Source organism: Chamaea fasciata, unplaced genomic scaffold (assembly GCF_029207755.1).
Source record: "Chamaea fasciata isolate MVZ Bird 193981 ecotype frontalis unplaced genomic scaffold, bChaFas1.0.hap1 SCAF_1, whole genome shotgun sequence".
Taxonomy (NCBI): domain Eukaryota; kingdom Metazoa; phylum Chordata; class Aves; order Passeriformes; family Sylviidae; genus Chamaea; species Chamaea fasciata.
In genome coordinates, this window is record NW_027094086.1 from 152,916,288 (window position 1) to 152,929,895 (window position 13,608).

General features: G+C 70.8%; 2 protein-coding genes across 4 annotated transcripts; one reads left to right on the forward strand and one right to left on the reverse strand.

Annotated features, from left to right (window-relative positions):
* Positions 1–379: 379 nt before the first annotated feature.
* On the reverse strand, positions 380–7,667 carry ATG9B (autophagy related 9B). 3 transcript variants are annotated; one of them, XM_066202466.1, is made up of 15 exons: positions 7,581–7,667; positions 5,845–5,977; positions 5,645–5,690; positions 5,460–5,522; positions 5,222–5,380; positions 4,531–4,672; positions 3,649–4,397; positions 3,369–3,522; positions 2,697–2,876; positions 2,348–2,593; positions 2,089–2,273; positions 1,724–1,826; positions 1,106–1,202; positions 890–996; positions 380–632 (listed from the first exon to the last, which is right to left on the reverse strand). In XM_066202466.1, the coding sequence occupies exons 2-14, from the start codon at positions 5,972–5,974 to the stop codon at positions 905–907; spliced, it is 2,346 nt and encodes a 781-aa protein (XP_066058563.1). In that variant the 5' UTR covers positions 5,975–5,977; positions 7,581–7,667; the 3' UTR covers positions 380–632; positions 890–904. The 3 variants fall into 3 exon arrangements, with proteins under 3 accessions (XP_066058563.1, XP_066058570.1, XP_066058554.1); XM_066202473.1 differs by lacking the exon at positions 7,581–7,667 and adding an exon at positions 6,751–7,360; XM_066202457.1 differs by lacking the exon at positions 7,581–7,667 and having other exon boundaries at positions 5,845–6,660.
* Positions 7,668–8,014: 347 nt separating this feature from the next.
* Positions 8,015–12,947, forward strand: ABCB8 (ATP binding cassette subfamily B member 8). Its single transcript, XM_066202537.1, has 16 exons — positions 8,015–8,091; positions 8,704–8,977; positions 9,730–9,885; positions 9,963–10,057; positions 10,131–10,236; positions 10,318–10,479; positions 10,563–10,648; positions 10,722–10,819; positions 10,943–11,048; positions 11,147–11,180; positions 11,338–11,474; positions 11,589–11,683; positions 11,836–11,969; positions 12,053–12,200; positions 12,479–12,729; positions 12,824–12,947. The coding sequence occupies exons 1-16, from the start codon at positions 8,015–8,017 to the stop codon at positions 12,902–12,904; spliced, it is 2,040 nt and encodes a 679-aa protein (XP_066058634.1). The 3' UTR covers positions 12,905–12,947.
* The last annotated feature ends 661 nt before the right edge of the window (positions 12,948–13,608 follow it).

Here is a 13,608-nt window from a genome sequence, read left to right on the forward strand (position 1 = left end):
CCCCGGCCGGACACTTTGCCTCCCGCGGTGGCACTGGGGGCACGGGAGGTGGCACAGGGTGGGAGAGGCTTTGTGACACCTGCGGGGTCACCTGGCCACCCTCCAGACAGGAGGGGTGGGAAACGGGGGGCAAAAGGACACAGCCACGGTCCTGCGGCTCTGAGGGGTGGGAGATGGTGGGAGGGGGCCCTGGCCACGGTCCTGTGGCTCCCACCTGTGTGGCTGCAGGTGAGTGCACCCCCTGCCAGCACCACCGCTGCCACCTGCCCGCAACCCCCAGTGTCACCCCAAACCGCCACGGCCCCATCCTTGCGGCATCCCCATCGCCCCCCGGGCCCCCCAGCCCACCCCCGGGCACAGCCAGCAGGCACAGCCCCTGTGTAAACCTTTATTTCAGCTGGTGCTCGGGGCACCATGGGGGACACCAGCCCTGTGCGCCCCCCAAAAACAGCCCCTGGGGGGGGCCCGGCAGCACCCTTAGCCCTGCACCGTAGTGGGGCACCAGGGATGCCCCGAGCAGGGGGCCCCCACGGACAGGGCCCCCCTGGCAGCATAGTGGGCACGGCGAGCCCCCCACTGTGCCCTTGGCAGCTCCCCCGGCACCTCCGGGGGGTCTCGGCACAACCAGGACCCTGCGGAGGGAACGGGGTGTCAGCAGGGACCCCAGAGCAGGGACCCCGGAGTAGGGACCCTGGCACTTGGGGACACCAACACTGGGCACCCCAGAAACTGGGGACCCCGGCACACGTGGCAGCCAGACCCCCCTGCACCCCAGCCCCGGGGGTCTCTGTGCCCCAGCCCGGCAGTCCCTGTACCCTCAGCCCTGGGGGTCACCATGTCCCCCAGCCCCAAGCGTTTCCACGTCCCAGTCCCGGGGGTCCCCACCCACCGGAGCCGGGTCTGGCTACGTCATTGTCTCCTCTTCCTCCTCCTCTTCCTCCTCGGCCCACCCGCCCAGCGGCATCTCCCGCAGCTGCGAGGCCCGGGCAGCCGAGCCTGGGGGGCACAGGGGGGTCAGGACCTGCAGAGCCCCCCCCGCCCTGTGCTGGGGGGTGTCAGCAGTGTCCCCCCAGCCCCCTGGGACAGCCCCCGGGCCGATGCTCACCTGTGGTGACGAAGGGGTGTTTGGGTGCCCCCGCAGTCACCCAAGGCCCCGTGGGCTGGGGGCCGGGGCCCTGCGGCTGCTGCTGCTGCTGGTGGAGCTGGGGGGGGACAGGGGGTCCAGGAACAGCAGAGAGCCCCTGTTAGTCCTCAGAACAACCCCAGAGACGCTCACAGCCCCCGTGTTGCTGCTGGAGCCCCCCAGCACCGCAGAGCCCCCCCATACTGGCACTCGGAGCCCCCCGTCAGCCTGCCTCCCCGGGGGGCAGCGGGGCAGGGGGCCCTCAGCCCGGGACACTGCCCAGCCCCAAAGGGGTGGCAGAAAGGGGAACATGGGTGACACCAGCTGCGGTGTCACATCCCCAGCAGCCCATCTGGCAGTGGCCAAGAATGGTGGGTGGGGGTCACCCGGTGGGGCAGGGAGGGCAGGGGACAGCCTGGAATGGCGCTGGGGACAAGGGACAGGGGACAAGGGACCAGGGCCGGGCAGGACTCCCGGGGGATGAGGCAGAGAACCCAGACAGTGACACTCTGGCGGGCACGGGGACACCGGGGAACCCCAAGGGACCTGTGTCCCGGGGTGCTGCGGGCAGGGGGACCGCGGGGACCGCAGGTGACACACCTGGTGCAGGTAGATGGCGTGAAGGCTCATCTCGGCCGAGGCCACCTCGGCCAGCAGCGCCGAGCGGCTCAGGCTGCGCAGCCGCGACTCACTCAGCGCCGGCCTTGGGGCACGGGGGGCACCCGGTGACACCCCCGCCACAACACGCCCTCCTCGCTGTGACACCCCTCCCCTGCCACAACAGCCCTTCCCTGCCGTGACATCCCTCCCCGCCACCCCTTCCCACGGTGACACCCCCTCCCTGCCCTGCCCTGCCATCCCCTCTGTGACAGCCCCCTCAGCACACCCCTCACTGCCCTGACACCCTTCCCAGCCACGTCCCCACCACATCTCCCCTCCTCACCCCCCTTGTCCCTTGTCCCCACCTGTCCTCGGGGCACGGGTGCTCCCCAGGGCTGTCCGGGGCTCCGCAGGGCGGGGTCCCCAGGGGGTTCCGCAGGGACGCCAGCAGGCTGGCGGTGGCGCTGGCCGTGCTGCAGGGCTGCCCAAAGCGCGGGTCCCGGGCCACCAGCCCGCTGGCCGCCAGGACACTGGCCACCAGCCCCTCGGGCTGCGGGGACATTCGTCAGGGGGACACCCAAAACATCCCGCAGCGTCCCCCTCCCCCGAAGCGCCCCCACTCACCGCCAGGGCCGAGTCCTCGGACAGAAGGGACGCGGCCAGCGGCCCCTCGGCCAGCAGGTGCCGCGGGGGCGGCGCGGTGGCCGCGTCGCGGGTCACCTGCGCCTGGAGGTGGCCGAGGAAGCGGCGGGCGGGCGGCGGCGGCCGCCACCGGGGGTTGCTCAGGGCGAAGCGCATCAGCGACAGCTCCGTCTTCCCGTGCTCCGCCTGGCGCTCCGGGGGGGCCTCCGTGTGTCCCTCCGACAGCCACTGCGGGGACAGCGACATGGGACACCCCGGCAGGGAACACACAGCCCCGGAACGGCTCACCCCGGCCCCCGGCCCGCCAGCCCCGGGTGGCCCCGGTCCCCACCTGCGGGTTGCCGTGGTGACGCACGTCCAGCTGCGCGAAGGAGCAGATGTCGCCCACCCCCGCCACCTCCACCGTGAAGTTGCGGAAGAAGTCCACGATGTCGAGGGCGCGGGGGGGAAACGCGAAGATGAGGATCAGCGGGGTCACCAGGGGGCTCAGCAGCTCCTCCAGGATGAAAACCTGCAGCGGGGAGTAGTGGGATCTGGGGGTGCCCCGCGGCGGGGGTCCCAAACTTGGAAGTCCTGGGGTGGGATGTCCAGGGTGGGGGTATCAGGGCGGTAGGGGGGTCCTCGGGCAGGGCTGCCCGGGGTGAAGGGATCTCAGGTTGGGGGATTCCAAAGCAGGCGGCTCCTGGGATGGGGGTGCCTCAGGAGTGGGGAGTCGTGGTGCAGGAGGGTCCCAGTGCGGTGGATCCCAGCTATGGGATCCTGGCGCAGGAAGCTCCTGGTCCGTGGGGTCCTGGGGGTGGGGGGGTCCCAGGGCAGTGGGTTCTTGGAGCAGGGGGTCCCAGTGTTGAGGGGTCCGGGCTGGGGATCCTGAGGTGGGGAGTCCCAGGATGGGGGGCTCCCAGTCTGTGGGGTCCTGGGGGTGGGGAACGGTGGGGAGAGGATGGTCCCAGGGGAGCGGGGTTCTGGGGAGGAGGGTCTTGGGGAGTGGGGGGGCCGCACCCACCGCCTTGTACTGGAAGAGCTGCGCCATCTCCACCCGTGTCTCGGCGCGGCCGGCACGGCCCTGCCAGTGCTCGGGCAGGTAATGGACGTGTGCCAGGACCCGCTGCAGCAGCTGCTCCGGGCACCACACCGCGTGCTCGTCTGGGATGAAGGACCTGGAGGGGCACAGGCACCTTAGGGTGGCCCACCCAGCCCAGCCCAGCACAGAGTCTGGCCCATCCACCTGACCACCGTGACCACAAACCCAGCGCCCACCCGGCCATGGTGCCCCCAGCACGCACCTGGCCACGGTGACCACGAGCCCCAGCAGGGTGATGGCTGTCAGGATGTGCTGCACCGTCAGCACGTCCTCATCGTACACGGTGAGCACGATGAGCACGGCCAGCACGGAGCCGGCGAAGAAGCCGACGTGGCGGGCCAGCACGGCCAGCAGCGGGCTGCTGAAGGAGTCCATGTACTTGGTGGCCGGCGCGTGGCCGCGGCCCAGCCGCGCCTGCAGCTCGTGGCCCAGCTCGTTGAAGTGGCGCAGGTAGTGGCGGGCGTACAGCGACCAGCGGCGCGCGCCCAGGCTGCCCGGCGCCCGCTTCAGCCCCTCGGCGTAGCTGAAGAAGGCGAGCAGCAGGCGCCAGCCCAGCACGCAGGGGCACAGCGCCAGGTTGGCCACCCCCAGCAGCACAGCCGCCCGCGCCAGCCCCCGCGCCAGCGCCCGCCGCGCGCCCGCCCGCTTCACCTGCGGCCGCAGGCTCCAGGTGTTCTGGAAGAGCGCGGCCGGGCCGCGGAACAGCAGCAGCTCCAGGTTGAACTGGAGGCCACGCGTGAGGAAGACGACGGGGCCGAGCAGCGGGAGGCGGAAGCGCACGGGCAGCAGGGACTTGTTGACCATGGCCACGGTGTAGTTGCGGAAGCGCAGGATGCGGTGGTGGATGTCGAGCTCCGTCAGCTCCCGGCGCGGCACGCACAGGGGCTGGCGCCGCTGCAGTGCCAGCAGCCGGGCCTGCACCGACTGCCAGCTGTGGTTACACAGCTCCTCCTGCGACAGTGGCACGGGGATCGGCACAGGGCACCCACGGCACAGCCCAGCGCCGCACCGTACCGGGGCGACTCAGCACCACGGGGCGCCTCACAGCCTGGCCCCAATCCCCCCGTCGCCCCCAGCCCCTCACCGCGGGGATGCCGAGCGCGCGAATGTAGAAGCTCCGGATCTCCCAGTAGCCCACGAGGCGCCGGAGGGCCGTGACCAGGCGGCACAGCCAGACTGCGCCCGCCAGCACCAGCAGAAACAGCAGCCACCCGGTGCCACGGAGCCTGCGGGGACACGGGTGTCACCAGCGCCACCAACCCCCCCGAGGCCACCTGCCAAGCACCGCCACAGAGCCTGCCAAGAAGACACAGGTGTCACCAGTGCCACTGGAACCCCCCCACAGCCACACCAGTGCCAGCAGAACCAGAAGCCACCTGCTGACATGACGCCTGTGGGGACACAAGTGTCAGCAGCGCCAACAAACCCTTCAAAGACAGCAGCCACCCACTGCCACGAAGCCTGTAGAAACACAGGTGTCACCAGTGCCACCAACCGCCTCACGGCCATCTGCTGTCTCAGAGACTCCTGGGGACACGCGTCACCCACAGCACCAGGACCCCAAGCCGCCACACCACTGGCACCCTGACCGCCACAAAGCCACACCAGTGGCACTGGCACCTCTGCACGGCCACGCAGGCAGCAGCAGGAGCAGCAACCACCCACCGCCACTGATCCTTTGGGGACATCCGTGTCACCCACACCGCTGGGATGCCACGCGTCACCCGCAGCACCCAGCACAGCTCCCTCAGTGTCCCCAGGGTCCCCGTGCCCACCTGCGGGCGCACTGCGGGGCAGGCAGCACGGCGTCGGGCAGCGTCACCTTGGCGCGCTCAGGGACGTGGCTGTGGTTGAGGGGACGGGTGGCGAACAGGACGTCATAGTCGACGCAGCACAGCAGGAACGTGCTGAAGGTGACGACGAACAGGAACTGCCTGGGGGCACGGAGGGGTCAGTGGGACCCCTGTGTCGCAGCCATGTGGCACCGCACGGTGACAACAGCGCACCACTTACACCAGCTCCAGGACGTCCGAGAGCAGGACGCAGGCAAAGCCATTCCTCTGGTGGAACTGGTAGATGTGGGGGGAGGTTAAGGAGACTATGAAGGGGCGATGGACCCCCCATATCCACCCCCATGCCCAGAGTCACCCCACGCTCCCCCATGTTCCCCACAGTGCCACCAGGGCCTGTGCCAGGATATCTTGGTGAAAAAACTGTCCAGGTCCTTAATGTGATGCCACGAGTCTGGGGGAAAAACACGAGGGGGTCAGGTGGGAATGTGGTACCGGCCCCCCCCCCCGGGACCCCCGCGCCCCACCAAGGACCCAGAAACACCCACCTGGGGTCCCCAAACAGCCCCTGGGAACCCTGGATCCCCCACCGGATGGGATCCCCGTACCTGTCGGTCCTTCAGTGACGTGCAGCAGCAGCTGCTCCTCCTCCTCCTCGCCGGGGGGCGAGTCTTCCTCGCAATCCTCCAGGCGCCGGTATTCCTGGTACTCCCGGTCTTCTTCTCCCTGCTCCGCCATCACCTGCCGGGGAACGTGAGCACCTGCCGCCGCGATGGGGCGGCCGCCGTGGGGCGGAGGGGGCCGGGGGCAGATGTGGGGCACCGGAAATGCCACCGGGGTGCCGCGGCGCCGCCCGCGTGCCCCGAATTCGGGTGGCCTGAGCTGGCCCCGGCCGCGGGCAAGTGACACCGCAGGTGCCACCGGCCCGTCCTGTCCCACCGGCCAGGCCAGTGCCAGAGCCTGCCGTGACCCCGCAGGGCGTCCCGGGGCTCCCCGAGAGGGACCCCCTGCACGGTCTGGGGATCCCCAATACTTCCCCCAGCTGAGCCCCGGGCCATGCTGTGCTGTCCAGCCCGAGTGTGGGGACTCCTCTCCCCACGGACCCCTGTGTCCACAGCCCCCCACACCCTTCCCACAGAGCCCCCCCTCCATGGACTCCTGTACCCACAGACACCCCACAAACCCCACTCCCCACAGACACACCATCCCCGGAGCCGGGGGCAGCAGCCCAGAGCGGGACCAGCTCAGGACCAGCCCTGAGCCCCGGTGGCTGTCACTGCCTCGCGGACCCCCGGCCCGGGGCAGGAGTGGATCCCCCACCTCTCTGGGGCAGGGCAAGACCCCGGACCTTGGGGCAGGGGGACAACCCCCCACAGGGGAGGGACACAAAACTCTTGGAAGGGACCCCAAACCCTTGGATGGGACCACCACTCCAGGGGAAGGATCGGATCCCCAACCCGGCAGCAGGACGGGACCCCTCGTCGTCCCCCCCCCTCCCCCCCCGGTCCCCTTACCGCAGCCCGGCAGCGCCGCGCGTCACCAGCGTCCCCCGCGGTGGCCTCAGCCGGTGTCCGGCCAGGCCGGTGGCCGCAGGTGACACCGTCTGGCCCCACCTGTCCGGAGCTGACTCACGGCGCGGGGCCGCGGGCGCGGGGCTGGTGCAGCACGAGGGACCCGACCCCCACTTGTGCAACACCCCCTTGGGGACAGAGGCCACATCCCCCGGGATCGGGTGTCCCGGCGGGTGACATCGGCACGGCCCGTCCCCAACCGGCTCCGCATCGAGAAGCCAAAAATACCCGCGGAGCCCGAAAATAGCCCGAGAGTGTAAAGGGTGGGAGGGCCGGGGGGATCCCCGGGCCGGGGCCGGGCAGCCGGGACACCCCCGGGGCCAGGGACAGAGCCCGGGGGACACAGCGGTACCCGGGGGACACAGCGGCACCCGGCAACGGCCCCGGCGACCCTGCCGGGACACACGTGTTGTTTTCGCAGTGTCACCTGTGTCACGAGAACCCCCGCGACTCCGCATGGGGACACGGACACCTGCCCGCGGGGACACGGCAGGGTGACAGCCCCGCGCTGACACGAGCCCCGGCGGTGACACACGGCTGCGCCGTAAGAGCCCGGACGGGGCCGGTCAGTGACCCCGCGAGTGACCCGGGACCCCACGGGGGACGCCCCCGGGGCTGCAGGGTCACACCGGCACCAGGCCCCACCGCTGCCCGGCTGGGGGGTCCCGGGGCAGCGGCCGGGCCGAAGGAGCCCGGGAAGGAGCGGCGTGACCCCTCACCGGGGAGCGCGGGGCTCTGCCGGCCCCGGTACCCGCCGCCCCGTCGCCGCTCACCTGGCCGCTCGGCGCTGCTCGGTGGCCGCTGTCCCCGCCGGCGCCGGGCGCTCAAGGGGCCGCAGGCTGGCCGCGGGTCCCGCCGCCGGCCATGGCCGCACGGACGGCAGCCCCGGGGAGCGGCGGGGGTCCGGGGTGCCCGAGGGCGCTCGGAGCTCCGGCGCGGGGTTCCGGTGCAGGTCCGGGGGCTCCGGAGGCGGCCCCGGGGAGGGGCGGCTGTGCCGGGACCGGGGACCGGAGCGGTCAGGGCGCGGAGCCGGGGAAGGGCCCGAGGCGCCGGAGAGGGGCCGGCGCGGGTCGGGGCCGGCGCAGGGCCCGGGCCGCGGTGCTGGGGCTCCGCCCGCCCGGGACCGCCCCGGTGCCGCCCCCGGCCCGCCCCGCTCCCGCCCCGTGTGCCCGGTGCCGCCCCCGGCCCGCCCCCGCCCGGTGCCGCCATGCCGCTGCCGGTGCTCTTGCTGCGGGCAGCGGGCGCTTGGACCCGGCTCCGGCCGCCCTCCGTCCCGGGGCGCAGGTACCGGGGCAGTGCGGGGCATCCCGGGAGGATCCCGGGCTCTCGGGTCCCTTGGAGCGCGGGAACCCCGGCTCTGGGTGGGAGGAGCCCAAACGCGGGGGTCGAGGGGTCTCGGGGTTGCGAGTCGGGCTGCGGCGGAGTCGGGGGTCCCGGGAACTCGCGGGGGCTCCCAGACAGCCGGATCCCTGCGGGAGTACAGCGGGGAGGCCGGGGCTCCCGGGAGGTTAAGGGGTACGTGAGCTTCCCGGGGCAGCGGCAGGGGGTCGGAGCGGGAGCAACACGTGGGCAGGTACCGAGGAGCCCCGGGGTACCTTGAGAGGACGACCCCGACTCTGGGTGCAGAGCGGTGTGGGGAGCTCGCACTCTGCAGTCCTGGGGTGTTCAAGAGGTTCCCAGACTCATGGGCCCCGTGGGTGGCGGGGGCACCCCAACTCTTGGTGGGGGGAGCCAGGACTCCGGGGTTCCAGGCGGTGCTGGGGGGATCCTGGACTCCTGGGTCCCTTGGAGGCGGGAGCACAACCCTTGGTGCGGGGAGATGGGATTCTGAGGTCCCTGGGGTGATCCGTGGGGGCTCCCCTGGTTGGGGCATCCTTCACTCACCCCTCTCCCCAGTTTCAGGTATGGGGGGCGCCTGGGGCTGGCCGGGCCCCCCCGACTGCCCCCGGCGCCCCCGGCCCCCCGCCGCCTGCTCCTGGCGGGCTCGGCCACGGGCTGTGTGGTGCTGGGGCTGCTGCGCACGGCTGCGCACTGCCAGGAGGCCACTGTCCCCGCCGTCCCCCCTGGGGCCCCCGAGCCTCCAGAGTCTCCCCCGGAGCCCCCCTTTGACTGGCCGCTGTTCTGGACCTTCCTGCGCCCGCAGCTCCTGGCACTCTCAGCTGCTGTTGTGGTGAGCCGGGGCGAGGGGGTGGCCGTGGTCGCCCATGTCCCCGCTATCCCTGTGTCACATCTATGCTGTGGAGTAACACGCTGTCCTGGTGCCACAGCGTGATGGCCTGTGTCCCATTGACATGGTATGGCACCTGCCGTTCCAGTGCCTATCACTGGCTGTCAACTGTCCTAGTGCCACAGCGTGATGGCCATGGCCCTTGTGCAGGGGCATGACACCCCTGTCCCCATGCCATGGTGTGACAGCCACTGTCCTGATGCCATTGTGTGACACCCACCACCTTGGTATCGGCTGTTGTGTGACACGTGCTATCCCAGTGCCACAGTGTGACAGCCACCGTCCCAGTGCCATGGCGTGACATCCACTGTCTGGTGCCATGGCGTGACACCCACTGTCCGGTGCCATGGTGTGACACCCATGTCCCAGTGCCATGGCGTGACACCCACTGTCCATTGCCATGGCGTGACACCCACTGTCCAGTGCCATGGCGTGACACCCACTGTCCGGTGCCGTGGTGTGACACCCATGTCCCAGTGCCATGGCGTGACACCCACTGTCCATTGCCATGGTGTGACACCCACTGTCCGGTGCCATGGTGTGACACACATGTCCCAGTGCTGTGCCAGGCCACCTGCTGTCACAGTGCCATGGCATGACACTCTTGGTGCTGTTGTCCCAGCACTGTGACAGCCCTGTCCCTGTCCCTGTCCCTGTCCCTGTCCCTGTCCCTGTCCCTGTGTGCATGCCCGCAGCTGGCGCTGGGCGCGGCTCTGCTCAACGTGCGCATCCCGGTGCTGCTGGGGCAGCTGGTGAACGTGGTGGCCCGGTGTGCCCGCGGCCACGTCCCCACCTACCTGCGGGAGGTGCGGCGCCCGGCCCTGCGCCTCCTCGCCGTCTACTGCCTGCAGGTGAGTGCCGACCCCCGAGAGGGCGGGTGGGGGGTCCCGGGGGTGCCCCCCGGCCCTCCTGACCCCCCGTCCCGCAGGGCCTGCTGACCTTCGGGTACATCGCGCTGCTGGCCCGCGTCGGCGAGCAGGTGGCCGGCAACATGCGCAAGGCGCTCTTCAGTGCCCTGCTCAGGTACCCCCGGCAGGGAGAAGGGACGGGAGGGATGGGGGTGCAGAGGGACGCCCACCCACCGCTCCCCCGGCAGGCAGGAGGTGGCTTTCTTCGATGCCACGCGCACAGGGCAGCTGGTGACACGGCTGACGGCCGACATCCAGGAGTTCAAGTCTTCCTTCAAGCTGGCCATCTCCCAGGTGAGCCCAGCTATGTCCTGGGCAAGCCCGGTGGTCCCTCAGCCCCCTGCCCCCCACCCACTGTGCCCACTCCCCCCCCAGGGCCTGCGCAGCGGCACCCAGACCGCTGGCTGCTTCGTGTCGCTGTACCTGCTCTCGCCCAAGCTCACGGGGCTCCTGCTCGTGGCGCTGCCGCTGCTGGTGAGCGCCGGCGCCTTCATCGGCGCCTTCCTCCGCAGCCTCTCCCGCCAGGCACAGGAGCAGGTAACCCTCACCTGAGACCCCATGTCCCGCCAGCCCCGAGGCCGTGGTGTGGGGTGTCCCCACTGTCCCCCCTATCCCCGCAGGTGGCCAAGGCCACCGTGGTGGCCGACGAGGCGCTGGGCAACGTGCGGATGGTGCGCGCCTTTGCCATGGAGGAGCAGCAGGCAGGGTAAGGGGAAGGGTGGGGGGCTTGGGGGTGGTGGGGGTGTGGCAGTGGGGACCCCAGCCCATCCCTGCCCCAGGCTGTTCCGTGCTGAGGTGGACCGTGCTGGACATCTGAGCGAGCAGCTGGGACTCGGCATCGCCGCCTTCCAGGGGCTCTCCAACCTGGCGCTCAATGGTGAGTGGGGGTCACAGAGTGGGACCTGGGAGGCTGTGGGGTGGCACTCCCTTGGGCAGGACCTCCTCCAAATGCCCCCTCTGCATGTCCCCTTCAAATCCCAGCTCTGCCCCCACCCCACAGGCCTCGTGCTGGGAACCATCTTCGTCGGTGGCTCCCTGATGGCTGGAGACGAGCTCTCTCCTGGTGACCTCATGTCCTTCCTGGTGGCCTCGCAGACGGTGCAAAGGTCAGGGCAGGGCTCAGTGGGACCCCCAGTACTCCCCTGTACCCCACAGCCTGCCTGGGCACAGCCCTGAGCTCAACCTCTGTCCTTGTGCATCCCAGGTCCTTGGCCAACATCTCCATCCTGATGGGCCAGGTGAGGGGTCCTGGCACCCCCTGAGGCTGGGGATTCAGGTTTGGGGCTCCAGGGATGCTTTGGCCACCCTCCCTGCAGGTGGTGCGGGGTCTGAGCACCAGTGAGGTGGGGTCTGGGGGTCTGGGGGCCATGAGGTGCTCCTGCTGTGCCCCCACAGGTGGTGCGGGGTCTGAGCGCTGGCGCCCGTGTCTTCGAGCTGCTGAGACTGGAGCCCCTCGTGCCACTGCAGGGGGGAATCTCCATCCCTGCCCACTCCCTGCGCGGACACATCTGCTTCAACCATGTCTCCTTCAGGTGAGTCCCTCCAGGCCCCTGCCTGGCCCCCCACGGCTCCCTGAGCCGCCCCACGGACGCGGGGACTGGCACCACGTCCCCAAAGCCCTGCAGCCCCCACTCCTCTCCCTGCAGTTATCCCACCCGGCCTGGCTACCGTGTCCTGGAGGACTTCAGCCTCACCCTGCCCCCCTGCCAGACCGTGGCCATCGTGGGGCCCTCTGGAGGAGGTACCAGAGCCCCCTACCCTCTCCCTGGGTGAATCCTCCTGCGCCCCAGTCCTCTGCTGAGTGTGCCCAGCGTGTGCCAGGGACTGGGACCCCCCTCAGTGCTGCTGGAGCCAGGGGTCCGGAGCAGGGGAGCTCAGGGGTCCCCTCCCCAGGGAAGTCAACGGTGGCAGCGCTGCTGGAGCGGTTCTACGAGCCCACAGCGGGAACCATCACCCTGGACGGGCACAACATCGCCAGCCTGGACCCCTCCTGGCTGCGGGGACAGGTCATCGGCTTCATCAGCCAGGTGGGGACAGGAGTGGTGCCAGCTGGGACCCCCTGGCTGTCCCTGGGGAAGGGGAGGCTCAGCAGGCCGGGGTTTTGCCGCAGGAGCCGGTGCTGTTTGGCACAACCATCATGGAGAACATCCGCTTCGGGAAGCCGGGGGCCTCTGATGCCGAGGTGTACGAGGCTGCCCGGCTCGCCAACGCCGACGGCTTCATCCGCAGCTTCCCTGAGGGCTACGACACCGTCGTGGGTATGGCCGGGCGGGACCCAGCTGGGGTGATCCCTGTCCTGCAGGGACACCGGCTGCTGGTCACTGCTGGTGTTCAGCTGTGCCAGAGGAGCTGTGGCCGCACTGGGATAGGGGTAGCAGGGACAGGGTTTGCATGTGGGAGGTTCTGGGCTCGGGGCTGGAGGGGACTCCCCAGGCTGATGTGGCACGGGCATTCTGGGGGGTCTCCTGGGATGGTGCAGCTCTGCCATCCCCACGGTGTCCCCCCGCCCCGCGGTGTCCCCGCGGTGTCCCCGCAGGCGAGCGTGGCACGGCGCTGTCCGGGGGGCAGAAGCAGCGCATCGCCATCGCCCGCGCGCTGCTCAAGGACCCGGCCGTGCTCATCCTGGACGAGGCCACCAGCGCGCTGGATGCGCAGGCGGAGCGGGCGGTGCAGGAGGCGCTGGACCGCGCGGCCACGGGCCGCACCGTGCTGCTCATCGCCCACCGCCTCAGCACCATCCAGGGCGCGCACCTCATCGCCGTGCTGGCCCAGGGCCGCGTGGCCGAGGTGAGACCTGGGGCCGGGCGGGGCCGGGCGGCGCCTGGGCGGCGCCTGGGCGCCTGCAGGTGACACCGTCCGGCTGTCCCCGCTGTCTCCGCAGGCAGGGACTCACGAGCAGCTGGTGCGACGGGGGGGTCTCTACGCCGAGCTCATCCGACGGCAGACTAAGGAGGGGTCCTGAGGGGTCCCGCCGCTGCTCCCCAATAAACCAGGGGTGGAAGGCGGACGGGGCGCTCCCCTTTGTGGTGGGACGTTGCGAAGGGTCCTCCGCGCCGCTCGAGGGCGCCCTTGGCACCGGGGAGGGGGCGGACTCTGGGCGGGGCCGAGGGTGAGTGACGCGTGGTTTGTGGGCGTGCCTGGCGAGGATGGCCCCGCCCCCTGCCCCGGCCGCGCTGCCCCACGGGGCCGGGGGTCCCCTGTGTCACCCCCTGGTTGGGGTGAGCCCCCCTCTCGAGATGCGGGACTCCTGCGTGGCCCTGTTGGGGTGAGGGTTCCCTGTATGACCCTCGGGGTAGGGTGTCCCACGTGTCACCCGTGGAGCGTGGCATCCCTGTCTCTCCCGAGTGAGGAAACGCTGCAACACCCCCCGGGGGACTGGAGGGGGTGAACCCCTACGTGACCTCGGGATGGGGGACCCCTGCATCCCCCCCCCGGGATGGAGGAGCCCTTGCGTGGTTTCTGTGATGGGGACCCCGATATTACCCCGGGGCAGGGGGGCGCATGTGTCACCTTCGGAGGGGAGGAACCCCTGGGTGACCTCTGGGATGGGGAGACCCCCCTGTGAGCCCCCGCTGGAGTCGGGGGTTGTCGCTTGTGTCACCCTCCAGGGTGGGGGCCCCGCTATCACCCCAGGAGTAGAGGGACCCTGTGTCATCTTTCTGGGGT